This window comes from Mobula birostris, chromosome 1, assembly GCF_030028105.1.
Source record: "Mobula birostris isolate sMobBir1 chromosome 1, sMobBir1.hap1, whole genome shotgun sequence".
Taxonomy (NCBI): domain Eukaryota; kingdom Metazoa; phylum Chordata; class Chondrichthyes; order Myliobatiformes; family Myliobatidae; genus Mobula; species Mobula birostris.
Window position 1 is genome coordinate 208394692 of NC_092370.1, and position 21669 is coordinate 208416360.

General features: G+C 41.3%; 1 protein-coding gene across 6 annotated transcripts in view; it reads right to left on the reverse strand.

Moving 5' to 3' along the window:
* traf3 (TNF receptor-associated factor 3) overlaps nucleotides 1-21669 on the reverse strand; it is an 80825-nt gene that overhangs the window by 9176 nt on the left and 49980 nt on the right. For all 6 annotated transcript variants that reach the window (XM_072270214.1, XM_072270190.1, XM_072270172.1 and 3 more), the window contains 5 exons: nucleotides 21347-21424; nucleotides 17994-18068; nucleotides 16535-16627; nucleotides 6252-6392; nucleotides 1482-1674 (listed from right to left, as the gene is read on the reverse strand). In XM_072270214.1, the coding sequence (XP_072126315.1) occupies nucleotides 1482-1674; nucleotides 6252-6392; nucleotides 16535-16627; nucleotides 17994-18068; nucleotides 21347-21424 (580 nt within the window). The remainder of the gene's footprint in view (nucleotides 1-1481; nucleotides 1675-6251; nucleotides 6393-16534; nucleotides 16628-17993; nucleotides 18069-21346; nucleotides 21425-21669) is intronic.

The window sequence follows — 21669 nt, forward strand, 5'->3', positions numbered from 1 at the left end:
GGCAGCATCCATGGAAAAAAGCACAGTCGATGCTTCGGAGCTTTGGCCTGGAGCAACGCGCTTTTTTCCATAGATGCTACCTGTCCTGCTGAGTTCCTCCAGCATTAAATCAGGGGTTGCTGGGTAGCGTGGCCTGAAAGGCTGTGTTCCATTAAATAAATAATAATCAAGCCTTAATGAACTCTGCTTTTAAATAGCAAAACTGTCTATAATTCCAGTAATATCTTGAACTACAGTACCAATTGCAAATTCTTTTTCGTTCCTGAAACCTCAACACAAGGAAGGCACGCCAGTGTCTTTGCTTTCATAGAAAGTGGCGACATCAAGCACTTACCAACTTATACAGATGGACTGTTTGTTTGTTTATTTTTATTTAGAGATACAACGCAGAATAAGTCCTTCCAAGCATTCGAAATGCACTGCCCAGCAACCCCGGTTTAACCCTGACCTATTCATGGGACAATATGTAACCTACCCAGTACATCTTTGAACTGTGGGAGGAAGCCGGAGGACACGGAGGAAACCCACACGTTCCATGGGGAGGACGTACAGAGGGTGCTGGAAGTGAACTCTGAACTCGACACCCTGAGCTGTAACAGCGTTGTGCTGACTGCTAAACTGCTGTGTCGTCCCACATAGTCTTCTGCCCGATGACTGATGGAAGTATCCTGGCTAGTTGCATCATGTTCTGCCACAGCGCGTCAAGTGCACAGGAATGCAAGGAGCTGCAGAGAACAGCAGGCTCAGCCCAATACACCACTGCACATCCCTCCCCACCATCCAAAGTATCTAAATGAGACACTGCCTGATGGCGGCACCATCTACCTACGATCGCCACCTTCCGGGCCAGGCCATCTTTTTGCAGCTACCATTGGCCTCCAAGTACAGAAGCCTGAAGTCCCACACCACCAGGTTCATAAACAGCTACTACCCTTCTGCCATTCAGTCCTTCAACCAACCAGCACCATCCTACTTGGTACCTCGGTATAATTATGCTCTCATTTCTTTGAACTACCATGGACTTTGTTTTTGTTTTAATTGCATTCTTTATTTGTTATCCTTGTGTATCTGATGCTACGCAGTGACGCCACTGCAAATAATCTTTTCATTTGCGCCTGTGCATACTTGCACTTATGCATATGATAATAAATTAATTTTTTGACTGTTATTGTAACTTCTGACAAAGTGGGAATTATTAACTTTGCCATTATCTGGTTAGCTGCCTTCAGCCAGCTCCTTCCTTTCCCCATAGAGACAAAATTCCTCTGCCTCTCTTCACTGCCTGAGCTATCACCTCTCCAGTTGAGTTTCAGGATGAAAATACGAGTTTTATGATTCATTCTCGTAAAAATCTGCACATTAACAATGCATCCTGGGTTGCAAACACTCTTTTACATAGGGGCCAACTCGCACTGCTCCCACACTTCAATTCGCATTTTAGATAACAGACAGTATGAGCAAAGTCACAGCTTTACACTTACTCAAGCTAGCAGCTCCTGAGCCTGGTCCAGCAGTTCTGCCGGGCAACTCCAGTTGTCTAATTCGGGTCTGCAGGTGGTCTATAGATTCTCTCAGAATTTTGGCATCTCGAGCAGTCTCTTCCTCCCTTTGGTATGTCTGTTGTGATGTTTGGTCAATATTCATCAGCTTATCTGTCTGACTGGCCAACATTTTCTGCAAAAATAAAAATTAAAATTTGTATACATTTAATACAATGTAGCATCATATCCAAAGCAGCAGGTGACCTGGGTTCATGCCCGATGTTCAGGTAAGGAGGAAAGCATTCCTGGCGACCTAATGTGAGAAAGTCAATGCCAGCTTCAGACTAAAGGTAAAATCTTTTATTATAAGCAAAGCAGGGCAGGAAAGACACAATGACAGATTCTGAGTTCCCAAGTGAACTGCTTCCAAAGTCCATTTCTAATCATGGCCATTCTCTGCAAGCATACAGCCTTTCTCACCCAAATCCCTCTCTAATATGCAAGTTATTATGGATCTAATCAAGGATGCAAACTGCAGCACATTTCAGTACAAGTAACACAGACTCTTGACTCTGCTCGTTCACTGTTGAAATTCTTATCCGTGCCTTTGTACTTCTAAATTTGTCTACTTCAAATGGGCATTCTCATTCTAACCTCTATAACTTAGAAATCACTCAAAACTCGATCACATATTTTGAACTCAAAGTTAGTCTGATCATCAATCCTGTGCTACTTGGATTTTAAAATTTTCATCGACTAATTCATATCCCTTTTCGACCTTGCCTTTTCCTCTTTCTATAAACTCCTCCAACCTTATAATCCCACGGGGTACACACAGTCCTGCACCTGACCTCTTTAACATACCCAAAGTTAATTGATGCACTACTGGCAGCTACATCAACAGCTAATAATGCCTTAAGCTTTGAAGTAGTGCCTCTCTACCCCCTCTTTTCCTTTTAAATTATTCCATAAAACGTATTTCTAAAGTAGCTCAGTTGTCACGTTATGCGATAATGCTCCCGTGAAGCAGCTTAGAAAATTTTGCTACATTAAAGAATTTATATGAATACAAGCTGCTGTTGTTGAGCAAGATATGCTTCAATGAATTGAAGAGAAAAAAATGTGAAGAACAGTTGGCTAACAATGGAAAATCATTTGCACGAGGGTGGATGCGAACCAGAACTTGCAGCGTCTGCAGAATTTGGATAGTTAACTGGCTAGTGTTACCGTAGCTGGCCTCAAAGTTCATACAGAGTCCAATACACATGTAGAAATAAATAAGTAAATAATAATATCAATGGAGGCATTTTCACATTGATTGTAACTATTAGAATTATATAACTTGAAGCAATTGCATCAGTAGGGAATTATTATACAGTCATTGAATTAAAAAAAAATTTGTAAACTATTGGCTAGAAAAGGAAAAAGCAGCTATCCTTGATGTTCAATGCTGTTATCATAACAGAGTCCCCCCACCATCAATATCCTTGGAGATAACTACCGATCACTGAGGTTGGATATCCTCAGACATCAACTTACACCTCAAGAACGATCCACACTCAACAAGGCAAAAGTCAGGGATATGGTGGAATATTTTCCACTGGCTGTGATGAGTGCAGGTCCAACAACGACCAACAAGCACAATGTATTCAAAAGAGAATAACTGGCAACAATCCCACTGGCCACCTGCCAGTCATACCTGAACGTTGTTTAGGGCTCAGTGCATTATTCACCGAGGTGTTGCAAATGGAACTGAAGATTGTGTAATCAGTGAACATTCTTCCTAATAACATTATAATAGTCAGTGATAAAGCAACTGAAGATGACTGAGCCTTGGAAACTGTTCAAAGAGACTCTTGCACTGATGCACAAGGCTGGGATTTCAGTTTTCTCCTGACTCTGGTGTCTGTAAGAACTATTTAATCTAATTTATAGACTGTTCCACACCAAGGATGCCACTATCTTCACACTCACTTCGAAACATTAAATCTCGTGAATATTTCTCTGAGGTCAATAGTGAGCCACTTCTTCAAGGATACTGCAATATCCTGGGTTGTTCAAGTACAGAGAGCATTCTTCATTTCATCTGAAGTCACATCCTACCCCGAGACATTACTCCACTACACCGTGGCCCTCTGTTGACCCTGCTTTCTGCTCTTACTGTGATTTTAAATGTTTCATGAACATTTAATTTCTTTGTTCTCTATTTCTGGCTATTCAGAATTTAGTGTACAATTATACCTGAAATCTATATACTACTAAAACTCTCATGCTCTGTCTGTCTGTTGGTCTGTTTGTGACCTCCAATTAGCACAAATGGTGCATTACAGCGGCACTTTTTTTTGGCTGAATCAAATTAAAATGCGCTAACTTACAGAATGCAGGCGAAGTTCAGTGTTATATATTCGTTTAAAATTGCTCATTCGCCAAAATAAACAGGCTCCCTTTTAACCCAAGACCCAATCGGCCTTCATGGAAATCGGGACGGGACAGCCCGCTGCATGCGCACGGCCAGCCTCAGCAGCAACACCTACTGGAGCAAAAGGGCAAGGCAGCTCTATTTCGACGGGTCACTTTCTGCTAACCACCACCATCAGCATGTGCAGGATTGGGACAGATCTAACTGCCACCCAAGAGATAATTAAATCTTATTGTACTGACGTACTTCAAGACACCCATAAAACCCTTTGCTGCAGTCAAAGGACAGCGGTGACTATATCACGTCCATTTAGGACAGCACCAACCACATCATCAAGAATAATCAGCATCCTTTGATGTTACTGCTTCGTATCTTCTATCCAGCATTAGGGTAAAAAAAAAATGGTCAGCCTAATTTATGCCGCGTAGAAAGAGAAGGGGGACATTATGGTCAAGAGACAATGCCAAACTTTGTCGGGAAGCAGCAAGGAGAGGGAGAGAACAAGAATCGGAGGAGGCCAGGGCCGCACAACTCCAGGATCAAAGAGTCAAGACAAAAAAAGATGAGAGAAGAAGAGACAGAGGAGGAGAGGTATGCACGACTGCAGGGATCAGAGACAAACAACAAACAGCAGAAGAGATGAAGAGACGGGGGATGAAAGGGCTGCACATCTCCAGAATGACAACGAGGGGTACAGGAGTGGCAGAGCAACACTCACAACACGCTGGAGGAACTCAGCAGGTCCGGCAGCATCCGCGGAAATGATCAGTCAACGTTTCAGGCCGGAACCCTTAGTCAGGACTGAAGAGGGAGGAGGCAGAGGCCCTATAAAGGAGGTGGGGGGAGGGTGGGAAGCAGAAGGCTGGTAGGTGCCTTACTGAAAAACCAGTAAGGTGAAAGATAAAGGGGTGGGGAAGGGGAAGCAGGGAGGGGATAGGCAGGAAAGGTGAAGAAGGAATAGGGGAAAGCACAATGGGTAGTAGAAGAAGGCGGAACAATGAGGGAGGTGATAGGCAGCTGGGGGAGGGGGCAGAGTGAAACTGGGATGGGGGAAGGGGGGGAGGGAATTACTGGAAGTTGGAGAATTCTATGTTCATACCAAGGGGCTGGAGACTACCTAGACGGTATATGAGGTGTTGTTCCTCCAACCTGAGTTTAGCCTCATCATGGCAGTAGAGGAGGCCATGTATGTATGAAGCGGTGTTGAAGTGGGTGGCAACCGGGAGATCCTGTCTGTTGTGGCGGAGGCGCTCGATGAAGCGCTCCCCCAATCTGCGTCGGGTTTCACTGACGTAGAGGAGGCCGCACCAAGAGCATTGGATGCAACAGATGACCCCAACAGACTCACAAGTGAAGTGTTGCCTCATCTGGAAGGACTGTTTGGGGCCCTGAATGGTGGCAAGAGAGGAGGTGTAGGGACAGGTGTAGCACTTATGCAAACAGGGATAAGTGCCGGGTGGGAGATCCGTGGGGAGGGATGTATGGACCAGGGAGTCGCGGAGGGAACGATCCCTGCGGAAAGTGGAGAGGGGTGGAGTGAGAAAGATGTGCTTACTGGTGGGGTCCTGTTGAAGGTGGCAGAAGTTGCGGAGGATAATGTGCTGGATTCAGAGGCTGGTGGGGTGGTAGGTGAGGACAAGGGGAACTCTGTCCCTTTTGTGGTGACAGGAGGATGGGGTGAGGGCCGAAGTGTGGGAAATGGAGGAGATGCAGGTGAGGGCATCATTGATGACAGCAGAAGGGAAACGATGATCTTTAAAGAAAGAAGACATTTGAGATGTCTTGGATGGCAGGTAAGCCAGAAATGATGCCATCAAGTGTCCTTCGTTAAACGAGGAGGAGCTGTATTTGCTTTGCTACGCATCGTTCTTTAATAAACTGGGGTTTTCTACTTCAGTTTCCAAAGCAAAGTGATACCAATAGCATTCACAAAAATTTAATGTTCATTCTGGTCACATCAGACTGCACTACCCTTCTCTGAAAGGGTGCCCCAACGGGTCACCCCGTTGTCTAGTAACAATCTATTTTTCACATTTTGGTATTTTTTCAAACCTTCCTGATAATTCACATCTCTGTAAGAATTTTCCTCAGCTACATCCTTCATGGACTAAAAGCCCCAAGATTTTTTTTTCAGTTACTTTATTGTTCAACTCTTACAGGTTTTTTTTGTCAATGCCTTAAGAGATGGATTATTTTTGCAATCCAAAAAGGACATATTACATGAAAACTGATCTATTCAGGACAAATTCTCATTTATCTAATTGTTCAACATTTTACAGTTAATTATATCAAAAACTAACCAAGGATCTACAAATACGAAAGTATTCCTTCTCTGTGCCAAAAGGTATTACCTGCATGTGGCCAAGTCGACTTTCGTTCTTACTTGCGAGCTGTGCAAATTTACTTTGTTCTTTCTCCAAGTGGCTTATCTGGGCTGACATGATATCAACCATTTTACACTTTTCTTGCAACTTGTTCTGAAGATCCAAGACCTGCAGCAAATAAAAAAAAACTATTAGCACGGAATCTCTCCTAGCAAGCACTATTATACCATTAAGATTCAATATTTTCACTTTTTTGCTGACTTCAATAATTACTTCCATGAAATCGGAAATGCTTTATTCTTTTGTTCCTAATCTGGCATTTCCATCACACAGAGAGTGGGACAACTGAGGCCTTAAACTTCTCTTACTGACACCTTAAACATCTGCTCAAGGCTATTAGTCAGTTTTTTGATGCCACCAATTTGGGAACATCCTGCATGAAGGAATTATATGCTGTGAGATTTAAATTGGAGTCTCGCCCATCACTGAAAGACTACAGCCCATCAACACGCATCATACAATTGTATATGTAGACGATGCCAAGACCCAAGTGTGAATCAGATCCTTCCACAAAACATAATGGAATGTCAGCTCTGGAAGAAATTGTAACGTTTGACACCTTATACTTTCATACACTTAAACAATGCTGCTGCATTCTATCTAATACTTCGCAAAGAACGACTTACTATTGCCATTGAGGTCTTTTACATAGTGAGGAAACTCTTTTAAGAGGGATCAGTTATGGAGGTTAGATGGCTAGATTGAGAAAGAATGTAGCTCTCAGTATAAATTCTTCTTGTCACAGCTACAGTTACAAAGAGAGGATTACTTTTCAATAGGATGTTAGTGACACAGTAGGGCAGTTTCCAAGCCACTGATATCTCTAAGAAAATAAGCTTAATAAAAGCAGAATGGATCAAAATATTCGCCACTGCCAAACTTTTGTACAATGGAGGAAGAGCACACAAGGAAAAAACAGAACTTGTTTTTACAAACCTAGTGCAAGTTAATAAATTGGCAAGTTAGTTTAGTATTGTTACATGTACTAAGCTACAGATTGTAGATCAATTTGTCATAACAGTGTCTAGAGGGAATACTGCTAAAACAATGCAGCGTGAAGAATAAAGTGTTACAGAGAAATTGCAGAGTAGGTAGACAATAAGGTCCAAGATCAAAACAAGATAGTGAGGTTGAGAGTCCGTACTAGGGAACCATTATAATAGTGCAATAGAAACCTGTCCCTGAACCTGTTCGTCCATGTTTTCACACTTCTGTACCTTCAGCCCAATGGGAGTATAGACTGTGTGCAAGGGGGTGAGCTCTTTGATTCTGCTGGCTGCTTTACCAAGGCAGTGAAAAGTGAAAACACAGACCATGGAGGGGAGACTGGTCTCATGATGCGCTGAGCTGTGTTCACAACTCCCTGCAGTCAACTTCTTTGGTTTCAATGGTGCATCAACCAAACTTGGTGACAGCAGATGTCTAAATGTGTTTAGCCTCCTAAGAAGTAGAGCCATTGAAGAGCTTTCTTGTCCATAGCATCTACATGGTTAGACCAGGATACTTCATTGGTGATGTTCACTCCTAGGAACTTGAAGCTCTCGATCCTCATGCGGATGTAAACAGCAGCAATGTGCATTGCTCCTCTTTCCTGAAGTCAATGACTGGCCCTTTTGTTTTGCTGACATTGAGGGCAGGTAGTTGTCATGTAACCATGTCACTAGGCTCTCTACCTCCTAACAACAGAATAAAAAAGCCAGCTCTTCTTCTGAATTTACATTCTACATACAGTACAATAAATGCTGGTCTTGCAGGAACAGCAACATCTCATAAATGAAGAAACAAAATTAATCATTAAATCCTGCCGAATGAGCTAGTCCATGTTACATGCTCAAGCCTTTGGAGCAGGATCTCAACCCACAGCCAGCTCTCAGAAAGGGTGACATCTTTAAAAATGAAGAAACTGTTACAAGTTTCCAAAAAATTACATGTTTTCATAGAAATAGAAAAAAGGAACCTCAAACAGGCATCCATGCAATTGCTCAGCGAGTTAAGGATGTAATATTTATCAATAATTTTTTTACCCTATTATTGCAAAAATATGAGCATTTCTGTTTTTGTCATGTCATTAGCAATTCTTGAAGTATAACTATTGCAGAATCTTCTGCGTTAACCAGTTCACCAAATTACTGCTGGGCTAGGTTCCGACTCTGAGAAATCAGTTTAGCCTTATTGGCATATAAACTCCAAAACACAAAGTTTTCTTTTTATTTGAGCCCAAAACCAAATTTATGCATTTTTAGTTATTTTAGTCAACTGTTTATCACAATTAGCATGAATGTGTACTGGAACAGTCGATCGCACCAACTAAGATCTAAAATGAAATGTTCACACAAGGCTGAGTTCACAATGCATAAAGTCTAGTATTCAAAAGAAGTAATTAAACCATACACCTATACAAATGTAACGAGTCTTTGTCATCAGTACGACGGCCAGATTAAACAACATGGAAAGGATGTGGATGAATCAGAGAACAGTTTCTACAGTTGTGAACCTTCTCATTGACTAAGTTTAAATGTAGATTTTTATTAGAGATATCAAAATTCATTAGCTTCAGTAATCCAGAAAAAAAGTTAACAAGTGATTTCTAGAGATCAGGACATTAGTCTACATCTCGCCATGATCCCCAAAAAAATTCAATGCACCACCAATATCTTTAAGTACTTGCATATTGAGATCTGCAGAATAAAGTGTGTTATACAATATAGAAACAAGCCCTTTGGCTCAACAATTCTGACCAAGAAAGCCATACGAACTTGCCCCATATAACTGCATTTGGCCCATATCCCTCTCCACCTTTTCCATCTGTACACGTGTCTAACTGCTTTTTAAACATTATTATAGTACCTGTTGAAGCTGCAGCATGGGCAGGATTAAGGTAATGTCCAGGCAAGGATAGTTGACAGATAGCATACAGTCAACCCGGGTGAGAAAGGTCTTTGAAGGGAAGCCCTTGAAGAGCATACTTTCCCTTTGGATGGCATCAACCTGCAGCCATTTGGCACGAAAAGGATGTGATGGAAGAATGCAATGCACACTCCAACTAGTGGACAATCACTTTACTAACTTCAAGGTATCATTTAACACCTGCAATGTGGATAGCGATCCATTATACAAATAAGGAATATAAACAACCCACAGTTTACCAGGTGGTCAGTATCTGTAACCGCTAGCCAATTCTACATAAAAATGGCATTGCTCTGCTCAAACTTCAGAACAGTGCAGTGACAGGAGCCACGCTGCTTTCCTTTGTGCACAAGTAAATAAAGTGTGATTGAGGAACAAGTATGAGTTTTCAGACTCCAGTTAATGGGAAACAACATACCCACCACTCCAGTTTTCTTGGCGGTCTGTTGCGTATTCCCACCACCTGTGAAAAGATTTCTTTCAGGTCCCTTTTAAATCTCTCCCCTCTCACTTTAAATACATGTCCTCCAGTTTTAAAATGCCCTACCCAAAGAAAAAGAATGTGCCTGTGCACCTTATCAATACTGCTCACAATTTTATATGCACCTAAGGTTGCCCCTCAGACTCCTGTATTCCAAGGGGGGAAGAAAGTCTATCTCGCTTCTCCTTATAACTAAAGGCTCCAGTCCCGAGAACATCACTATGAATCTTTTCGACAACCTTTCCAGCTAAATAACGTCCTTAACGTAATCAGTTCCTGATGTATCATATTTCAACAACAAAATAAACCAGCTGCCAAGCTCCATGGCCCTTCTTGGGCACCAGCCCTGGCAAACACTAGATAATTCACTGTCCATTTGTGGTACATCAGGAACCCATCATGGGATTTGTGCAATACAAGAAGTTAAACTCAAAACAGGAAAACTGGTTCTAAAGCAAATACTTCCAATAACTTCAGAAAGCTTTGTTCTCACTTCGGAAGGAAGGCAGTATAAGTGAAAGAGTTAATATTTAACTTTATTGACCCTTGAGCAAACCAGGAGATGCACAATATAATAGTGACAAAAGATGTCTAGTGAATGGGTTAAAACACTAGAGGATAGAAGCATGTAAATTATGGCAAAAGAGAAATATCTGCGGCTCAGGCTTTTCTGGCAGGAGAGCTGCAGGTAAACCCTGCATGTGCAAAGCAGGAGGAGAAATACAAAACTACAAATGTTGGAAACACTTAGCAAGTCAGGCAGCATCTGTGGAAAGAAAGCAGACAGCGGGGCGGGGTGAGTCTTCGTTCTGAAAAGTTAACCTTTTCTCTTTCCACATGTGCCATCTGACTGGTAAGTATGTGCATTGTTTTCTTTTATTTCACATTTCCAGCATTTGTAGCTTTTTTTTAAAAAAAGATCTTCAGTTACAGAGGAGGACCCGGTCATTAACTTCAGGCAGCCTTGTGGAGTGCAGGCCCTGCCTCTATCAATGTTGCTGAGTTGGAGATGGTTGAGAGCTTCAAGTTCCAAGATGCACTATAAATATCACCAACAATATGTCTTGCTCCAACCATATGAATGCTACAGCCAAGGAAGCACCCCAACACCTCTATTTCCTCAGAAAGTACAGGATATTCAGCATGTCCCTGATAACCTTACCGAGTTTTATAGATGCACCATAGAAATCATCCCATCCAGATGCGTAACAGATTGGTGCTGCAACTGCTCTGTCCTAAGTTGCAAGAAATTGCAGAAAGTTGTAATGCAACCTGTCTATCTGAGAAACCAGGATCCTAATCGTTAACTTTGTCTATATTTCCTGTTGCCTTGGCAAAACAGCTGATATAATCAAAGAACCACCCTCCCTCAGTTACTCTCTCTCCTTCCCTCTCCAGTCAGGCAGGAGAAACAAAACCTTGAGTGAAAAGACTACTAGAGTCAAGGAAAACTTTTATCCCATTGCTATCAGACTCTTGAATAGACCTCGCATAGGCTAAGAGATAAATTCTTGATCTCCCAATCCACCTCATCGTGCCCCCTTGCATTTCATCCGTCTACCAACACTGCACTTTCTTTGTAAAAGAAAAACTATATTCTGTATTGCTTTCTTTTTAAGATCTTGATATAAGTATACATGTCACGGTCTGTCTGGATAGCATACAAAAGTTTTCTACTATATCTCAGTACATGTGTTAGTCATAAGTGAATGCAATACCACATTCAAATTCCATCTTAACTTTTGTTGCTGCCTGTGGTTCTGGGTGCAGTTACCCCAGTAACATTTGCTCAGCGAAAAAGTGGGTGTGGTGGTTAAGGTCTGAAGTTCTTAAACTCTGTTTTAAAACTGGAAAGCTGTAAAACGTATTATGTTGTATGAATGATTCAGAAAGAAAGCAGAACAATGCAAGCTGATAAAGCTGATCGGTAACTGGAGCTTTCATAGTACAGTACAATATGTCACTTTATTAATAAGAGAAGTGAACATTAAAAGCTGAAGTAAACTTGAGTGTTGAGAATGTTAAATCTATTGAAAGTCGAAACAATTCAGGTGATACTGACCATCATGAAGAGGATCTGAGGAAGTATCATCTGAATATTTTCAAAAACAAAACTCTCCTTGAGCCACTCTTTGGTTTTGCAATCTCACCTCTCAGTCATTTGCATGGCTACTGATTTACAGATTCTGACTACTTGGTGCAATAAGGACTCTCGGGTTTTAAAACTGGTGCTTGGCAATCTCATTAAATTCCAAGTAAAATGTCGACATCCCTTGATCAGATAACCTGTAATCTATTTTCCATGGAAACAAACAATTCGCTACAGTCATCAGATGACAAATGAGCTCCTTTGATGATTCTCGATTTCTAAAATTTATTTATTTTTCATAAACGAGGTAGCACTAGAAAGACCATCTATCATTTCTTGGCAACCCTGAATCACCCTTTGAACTGAGTTGACTGCTCAGCTATTTCGGAGTCAGCCAAAGGAGTGAGTCTGAAGTCCCACGTGAACCAGACTGAGCAATTCCCTCCCCAGCAGGACTTCAGTGAACTAGATGGGTTTTTCACAGCAATCCGTTTTCTTATCATTGTTACTAATGATAACAATTTGGAAAAAAAGCTCAATTATTGATTGAATTTAAATTCCATCGTGGGATTTTATCTCTGGGGGTTACTTGATCGATTATTGCTCTAGCACCATATTCAGAGAGTGGATCTTTCCCAATCTCTCCATCCAAATTGTAAGCAAGTGAACTTTGGAAGAATATGCCAACTGAAATCTCCTTCCCAATCATTCTCTTTCTGATGATTTTTAAAGTATTATTATTTTCTTCCCTTCATCTGATGAAACCCACAGCTTACATCTGCTGAAGAGAATATAGAAACATAAAAAACCTACAGCATAATACAGGCCCTTTGGCCCACAAAGTTGTACCGAACATGTCCCTACCTTAGTAATTACTAGGGTTACCCATAGCCCACTTTTCTTCTAAGCTCCATGTACCTATCCAAAAGTCTCTTAAAAGACCCTATTGTATCCGCCTCCACCACCGTTGCCGGCAGCCCATTCCACTCACTCACCACTCTCTGCGTAAAAAACTTACCCCTGACATCTCCACTGTACCTTCTCCCAAGCACCTTAAACCTGTGCCCCCTTGTGGCAGCCATTTCAGCCCTGGGAAAAAGCCTCTGACTCCACACAATCAATGCCTTTCATCATCTTATACACCTCTATCAGGTCACCTCTCATCCTCTGTCGCTCCAAGGAGAAAAGGCCAAGTTCACTCAACCTGTTTTCATAAGGCATACTCCCCAATCCAGGCAATATAGATGAGTTGGGAGTACTTTCCTCATTGAAGCAATGCCAAATCTATCTTTCTCAACAACCCAGAAAAGCAAACTCACTGTATGTTGGTCAGGTGGATATCACAATTTTCAGACAGACGAAATGACATCATCCAACCTGTTCTGTGAGGTGCTTCAGAAATAATGATGAATTTCCCTGCCAAACATGTTCCAGTGTGACTCAGCATCAGAAGCCTAACATGTCTTCCTGCTTTTCAAAGTATAATGCAGCCTTAAAAGTCTCTTTTTCAAACACAAGCAATAAGATTTTAAACAAAAAAAAAAAGGCCTGGCCTTGCCTTCCTTGGCATTTTCCGAATGAAGTGCATGGCGTCCTTAGGCAAAGTAAGAGTCTGCTTACTAATTCACTCCTTATGATGCTTGGTCGTGATGGTTCCGGCAAGCTGCAGCTCAACAGATTTTGAATGGCAAAGTGCCGCCCAAACTATCTGCCACAGGAATTCACTTCAGCTATCCTGACAGCAGCCTTCATCCCAACCCAAGCAGATGTGAAGCCTTCACTCGATGCATGAAACTCCATCATCAACAGTGTTGAAATGGGATACCCTTAGGCCTTGCTCTTCATAGTGGAATATTAACAATTTTATGGATTACCTCTCAGTTTGAATGTAGTTTCTATAATCGAATGAATAGACACTGCTTTTTAAGCCCAAGGTGCATCAACCACACCAACATCTGTAGCTGGCAACTTTTAAAATGAGATGACTGCAAATAAGTATTGCCGTTTGGCTGGAATGAGCAATTGCCTATTTTAAACATGGGCATTTCAAGTGTGGTGGTGGGGGGGGGGGGGTGGAATTTGCAGCACCATAATGTGACACACCATGTGCCTTTGATAACTTGTTCACCAGTTCAGCATCCACATCACCCTTTTAGCTCCGGACATTAATTAGACCACTAGATGGTGCATTAACTGGGTCTGTCATATTTACAGAATAAAGAAAATACAGATAACTTTGAATATCCACTGACCTTGGTGGCAGGACCATTAAAAATGTACCGAGCAAGATAACCAGTCTCAATACCAGTCAGCTGAAATCAGCCATAGTCAAAACAATCTTACAACAATAAATTCCTTTTAGTAGCAGCTTCTCATTTTATTAGGCCACTTCTTAATTCAGTATAACATTTTAAGGCTAAACTGTGTTAACATTAATACTCACAGCCCCCAACAAACTATCTACTTTGTAATTCTCTAAGGCGAATTATAAATGAGTGAGAAGACGATGGAGAGGGAGATAGAGAGAAGAAAGGAGATGGGGGGGTGGGGGGGGGAGACAGCAGCAATAACCACTGTTCCCTCTAAGCTGCGTAGGTGTGTGGCCGCGCAATAACCGAATGCTCCCACACACATAGCCTTCGTTGCCGCACAGCTGGAATTTATTTTATATAACGTTAATATAAAGTGCCACATAATTTCCAGGCAGTGTAATAATCTCCTGCTCAGAGCAATGGTTGGTCTGCCCAGCTGTAAAAAAATGTTAGAGGGAACGTAATCAATAAGGTAAAATGAGCAGTCTGTTTAGATATTGATAACTACTGTGATTATAACATTCCCAGATATTATGGTGCAAATATGTAGCTGAGTGTGGTGGTGTTTCCAAAAGATTAAACTGCCTTCCAGAATGAGAAACCACAAGACAATGAACAATGGAGCTTCATGTGAAACTATACTCAGTAGAGTCTGCTGGGATTCATCACCCAGGATAACAAGAACCTCCTGTTTTTAAATATAATTATGTTCACATTCAAACACAGAAGGAAACACAAGTTTAGTTTTTTGTAGTGTTTTCTCTGAAGCTGAAAGTGAAACAGAAAACTTAAACCTACCACTAGTATTGGCTAATGGTTGCTTAAAGGCACACCAGCACCAGATTAGAACTTCACTCATTTAGAAGACCTCATTGATCATCTTGTCATAGGTACAGGAGAGGTTGGCTGCACGTGTATTCACAAGTACAGTGGATCCAGTCAATTGGACCACTGTTAATCAGGGCAGCTGCTTATTTGGGACAAGGTTTAAAGGACAAAAACTAATCCAGAAAATAGCCAAGGTTCCTGTTGTTTATTTGGGACTCTATGCTGCTTAATGGGGCAGAAGACTGTTGCTGAACTGCTTCTAACTAGCTTCAGTCACATGCACCAGTGTGGCTGTTAGACACTACTCCGTGTTTACAGTGATCGGTTTTAAATAGCGTCAGTTACACGCATTTGTGTTCAAAAAGCAGTGATTTTTATCAGCTGGTAGTTAGCATGAAATAAGCAGTTAAGACAATTCAGAACAGTTTCACTCACTATGGGTTTCAAGCACTCAGGCTTGGAGATGCCAGAAACAGCTGGGAGTGAAAGTGAAATGATCTTACTTCTTCAACAAGTTAGGAATTACAAAGGTACGTACAAGAGTCTTGAATGTTACAATGAAAATGTAGATTTGGAGGATGCTGTCATCTAAAACATTGTACGGAGGCCGTCCATTATCTGCACTAGGTGTCTGTGCTAATTTTGTTCATTCATAATCAACCAAAAGAACACGGCAGGTGAATACCTCTATCAATAACTATTAGGAACTAATATAGTTTTATAGTACTGTAGAGGTACTGGTAGTGTTCAACTTGTTTTGTATTTACTTAAGCACATAAAGAGTTATTCAGTTAAATGGTAGTTTGTTTTCTTTTCCTTTTAACTATTTCCACGAAACTTCAGTAATAGGGCCAGACGCTTAATTGGGCCAAAATGTACTGGTCAAATGTAATTAACCAGAATCCACGGTACTTCTAGCAGGATTCACGTGAATAACTGTGGCAAAAAGCTATTCTGGTTTTCCCCTTAACGTAATTGTAATGATCCCTTCACTATATCAAAGGAAGAAATCAGGGACCAAGCTGATCATCTTTCTGAGTAATGAGTAAAAGGTAATGTTTTCTCCCAAAGTTGCGACGAGAAAAAACATAAAGTAGCGTGCAAGCTAGGATAACTCTATAGAAGCTTAGATATTTAAGTGACACTGACACCTTGAATAATGACAACATAATAACACACTGGATAAGGATAAACAGCCCTCAGAAAAGATATCAACTATACTGACAGCTCTCCTTCAGGGATTGGTTTTGCTGCAACTAATGCACATATCTGAACGATGATTCAACTATTTGTTCCAAAGCAAGAATTTCTACAGTTCAGTATTCAAAGCCAGTGGCACATTAAGATCTTAATACAGGTGTCAGCTTTCATTTCTGGAGAACAATGAAGACACACAACTGGTTCACAAGCACTTTGCTGGGCAAGCTGTATGAGTAATCTGCAGATTTGCCCTTCTCTCCCAACAACTCTCTCATCTCTCGTCTCTCCCAAACAATTTCAAACTTGTGAACACTGACACGCCCCAAAATAAAAGTGATCAGGTATGTATTAGGCACACTATTCATTTTGCCCACTGGATAATGCCTTTACTTTAAAAACAAAACACTTTGATTGGACTTTATCCACTCTTTACCGTTTTTTCAAGATGTTCGTTCTTCAGCAGCACGTATTTTAAATGCTGGGCCATTGTACTAGCTTCATGCACTTTCATTTCTTGGTTGTTTCCCTACAAGAACGAAGCAGAAGAAAGTTCAATGATGGTGAAGGAAACAAGAGAAAAACATTTGAATTCAGCCTCACAATGTAAAGTTCAGCTGGAGTTAGCAAGCAAGGTTAGCTCATAAAAGTGTGAATTTCATTTTACACATTGCATCGTGCCTATAATTGCTATAACACAATGAAAATTATAGGTTTTCCTTTCTGCTGTTAGATTATAGCGTAAAATCATTGTTTTTCTCATAGTCCACTCTTCCTTCAGTTAGTCCTGACAAAGGGTCTCGGCCTGAAACGTCGACTGCACCTCTTCCTAGAGATGCTGCCTGGCCCGCTGCGTTCACCAGCAACTTTGATGTGTGTTGCTTGAATTTCCAGCATCTGCAGAATTCCTGTTGTTTGCGTTTTTAAATTCACTACTGTGAAGCCTCTTCCGGTGATGCCTACACCGAAGAAGTTTAGATCCTCTCTTTGAGAGGAGTTTAGTGAAACCATCTCTCACTGCTCCCCATCTGTAATTTCTTCGGCTCTTCAACTTTTCGACCACATTTTGACTCAAGACTCGCTATCACAGCCATATATCCTTTCTTGGCCCTTTTGCCTATCACCTGTCCAGCTCTTGGCTCCATCCCTCCCTCTCCTGTCTTCTCCCATCATTTTGGATCTCCCCCTCCCCCTCCCACTTTCAAATCCCTTACTCACTCTTCCTTCAGTTAGTCCTGACGAAGGGTCTCGGCCTGAAACGTCGACTGCACCTCTTCCTACAGATGCTGTCTGGCCCGCTGCGTTCACCAGCAACTTTGATGTGTGTTGCTTGAATTTCCAGCATCTGCAGAATTCCTGTTGTTTGCGTTTTTCTCATAGTTTAACTTCTCTTGTGCTTGCTTGGATTTTTGTATAATTGCCCATGTAATTCACATAATCATACATATAATTGTTCAGTGAATTTTCCAGTAATTGTAGTATAGCTGAATCTGGGCTTTCCTCAATGGTTCTTAGTCTTTCTGCAGCAGGTGTCACAGGCGTCACTGTGAATAAGTGGATTCATAGCCACTTGAAACTGGCTATTTCATGGGTTATTTGCTATCATGAATGCCTTGTTATCTTTTTGGATTCAGCTGGCTTTTAAGTATAGGACAACCACAACTTTTTGTTTCTTGCCTTCATTTCATTTTTTGTTCTTATTACACTTTAAGATTTTAGGCTTCTACTTGACACCCGAAGAACCTTCAGATTGCAACACTGCCAGAATCCAACTGCCTAATCCCTGATTTTTAGATGTCTCCAATTATTCCAAGTTCTACAGCTAGAATTTGATCAGCTAGACTTATCAGCATAGCTAAACTTTAATAGGAATAAAATGATTAAAATATACTAACCTGGTAATTGCATCCATACTGAGAGAAAGGACAGGACATCGTCACATTGAGACACTGTAACTGGTGGTTATTTAACTGAGAAAGAAAAGGAAGTTATTTTTATTTCTGCCTTGGAATGGTATTCTTTATAGAAAGGAAAGGTACTGATACAGAGTGCAACCTACATGTCAAGTGCTTCAAAGTAGTTAAGGGAGGGTCACAGGTAGATAGAGTCACAAAGAGAGCTTTTGGCACATTGCCTCCATAAATCAAGCATATTGATGTTATGTCACCAAAGTTGTACGAAACAATTGGTGAGGCCAAATTTGGACTATTGTGTGGTCACCTACCTACTGGAAAGATACCAATGAAATTGAAAGAGTGCGGAGCAAATATACGAGAATGCTGCCAGGACTTGAGGTCCTGAGTTATATTGAAAGGTTAAATAGATTGGGACTTTATTCCTTGGAGTGTTGGAGAATAGGGCAAGATTAGTTATACTGAACTATGATAGGTATAGATAGGGTAAATGCATGCATGTTTTTCTATTGTGGCTGCGTGAGACTAGAAGTAGAGCTCAGAGGTTAAGGCTGAAAGGTGAAATATTGTAACAGAGAAAACCTACAGCACAATACAGGCCCTTAGGTCCATAAAGCTGTGCCGAACATGTCCTTACCTGAGAAATTACCTAGGGTTACCCATAGCCCTCTATTTTTCTGAGCTCCATATACCTGTCCAGGAGTCTCTTAAAAGACCCTATTGTATCTACCTCCACCAATGTTGCCAGCAGCCCATTCCACACACTCACCACTCTCTGTGTAAAAAAACTTACCCCTGATATCTCCTCTGTGCCTAATTCCAAGCACCTTAAAACTGTGCTCTCTCGTGCTACCCATTTCAGCCCTGGGAAAAAGCCTCTGACTCCACACGATCAATGCCTCTCATTATCTTATACACCTCTATCAGGTCACCTCTCATCCTCTGTCACTCCAAGGAGAAAAGGCCGAGTTCGCTCAACCTATTCTCATAAGGCATGCTCCCCAATCCAGGCAACATCCTTGTAAATCTCCTCTGCACCCTTTCTATGGTTTCCACATTCTTCCTGTAGTGAGGCGACCAGAATTGAGCACAGTACTCCAAGTGGGGTCTGACCAGGGTCCTATATAGCTGCAACATTACCTCCCGGCTCTTTAACTCAATCCCACAGTGGATGAAGGCCAATGCACCGTATGCTTTCTTAACCACAAAGTCAACCTGCGCAGCAGCCTTGAGTGTCTTATGGACTCGGACCCCAAGATCCTCTGATCCTCCACACTGTCAACAGTCTTACCATTAATACTATATTCTGTCATCATATTTGACCTACCAAAATGAACCACCTCACACTTATCTGGGTTGAACTCCAGCTGCCACTTCTCAGCCCAGTTTTGCATCCTATCAATGTCCTACTGTAACCTTTGACAGCCCTCCACACTATCCACAACACCCCCAACCTTTTGTGTCATCAGCAAATTTACTAACCCATCTCTCCACTTACTTGTGCAGGTCATTTATAAAATCACGAAGAGTAGGGGTCCCGGAACAGATCCCTGAGGCACACCACTGGTGACCAACCTCCATGCAGAATATAACCCATCTACAAACAAGGGAACCTATTGAAAGGGAACCTAAGGAGAACTTCTTCACTCAGAGAGTGATCGAGTGTTGAACAAGTTGTCAGCGGAAGTGGTGGATGTGTGTTTGATATATGAATAAACTATACTATTACCAGGTTAAGAACATACAAACCTGGCCTTTGCAGAATCCCGAGTTTTGCCTTTAAAGTATCTGATCTCAAATGATGAAGCAATGTGCAGGCATGTGTTCTACATGAGTGGATCAGAGCATGCCCTGTTCAGGTACCAACTAATATTTGTTTTACAGGTGGTAAAGATGACACCAGCCTTGCTTGCTCTCAAAGCTATCAACTTCAAAAACATCTACACTCACAGTCAGAAAGATTCAAACACTGTTAACAGATTGAAAAATACAGAACATTGAAAATAAATACTTCAATTACTAAATTTTTTTTAAGTATCAGAAAACATTAAATCACACTTAATTTGGATAACCAAATATTTAACCTGTCTTTCATAAGCAGTCCTCTCTGTTCAGACTGTTTGGGACACGGGTTTAACACAGAGCAGATTCAGAGGGCAGAGCCCCTGCATGAACTTGGCAAGTCCGTGCTCAGCCTCTACACTCACACTGAGTCAAATGTTACAGCATTGCTGTCATATTTTTGGGAGAGCTCGGCCTGCAAATGTGGGGATAAAAGTACCATGGCTCTGTTGACATAGTCAAGGGTTAAATGACAGTAATATTTGCATGAAACTTATTTTTTAAAAAAGGTCTTCAGTTCCTTGTTACAACTATACTATTGCCATGTTAAGCTTTCGGAATTTCTCATAACATGAACCAAGGACAAACAGTGCTTTCCTTTTCTGTACTTGGTGCCTCTGTTGTCCTTTACCAGATAACTTCCTAATCCATCACACAACAGCATGCATATTCAACAACTCATAATCCAACTCGCAACTACGTATATGAAGAGCAGATGTTTGATCAGAGACCACGCCTTCTTGGTCTGATGCACAGCACTCTTCAAACAAAGCACTTTCTACAGCTCAAAATAGAAGCCTTCCACATGCACACGTCCTAAATTCACAATTTCTACCAGAGAGGAGGACTAAGGCTTCAGGTCCTTAGGAAGCTGCAGGCTCCCTTCCTTATGTTACACACTATCCGGATGTGCGGATATGAGGCTGCTGCTTCAGCAATGGATGCAGTTCTTGGAACTCCATCCTCCCCAACAGCATTTTGAGAGAACCTTCATCAGAAGGCCTCAGCAGCTCATCACCATCTCAAAAAGTCAGAGGGATACAGTCGTTACACAGGCCCTTCAATCGACTTAGTTCAAACTGACTATCAAACACCCGTTCTAAAACTATTGCTATCCTGACCCATTTTCATCATCCCAAGTTTTCATCAGCCCCAGAAGTCAGGACTGAACCCGGAGCAGTGAGGAAGCAGCTTTACCAGCTGTAGCACTGTTCCGTCTATACCTAGGGCAATAAATGTAGACGTCGCCAGTGATGTCTGGGTTGTAAACAAAATAAAATAACAATCACAATTTGGTTCAAACTTCTGTTTTTCACCTTGCTGATTTGTCTGAAGAGACATTATACATGATTATTTTCTTCAGAAGAATTAAATTTTAATGTTATATTTTACAATTGAAGTCCATTCCCTGCACAAATTCAATACGTAAACAGCGGTCTACCAACCAAATTTTTTTAATGTACTGTGAGGAAACTTAAACATAAGGAACTTACCTCTCCTCTCAGAATAAAAGTATTGCACTTATTAGGGCATAGGACTGGGAATGCAGGACAGTCAAAATCTTCATGTTTCTAAGAGAATAAAAGAAAAAGGAAAAAAAAATTATCCCCTCAAAACATGTTACTGAATTGAAGATTGTGCATCCTTAGTTTAAACTTATTTCTATCCATTTAATTCCAGTCATATCATTCTACTAATCATTCTTTTAATGCTGCTCATTTGACTTAGTGATGGAAACTATCTGCAAAATTGCCTGGAATATCCTGAAGGATTCAGTCAGAAATGTTTAGTCTCAATCACCGGTATTTTTGACTTT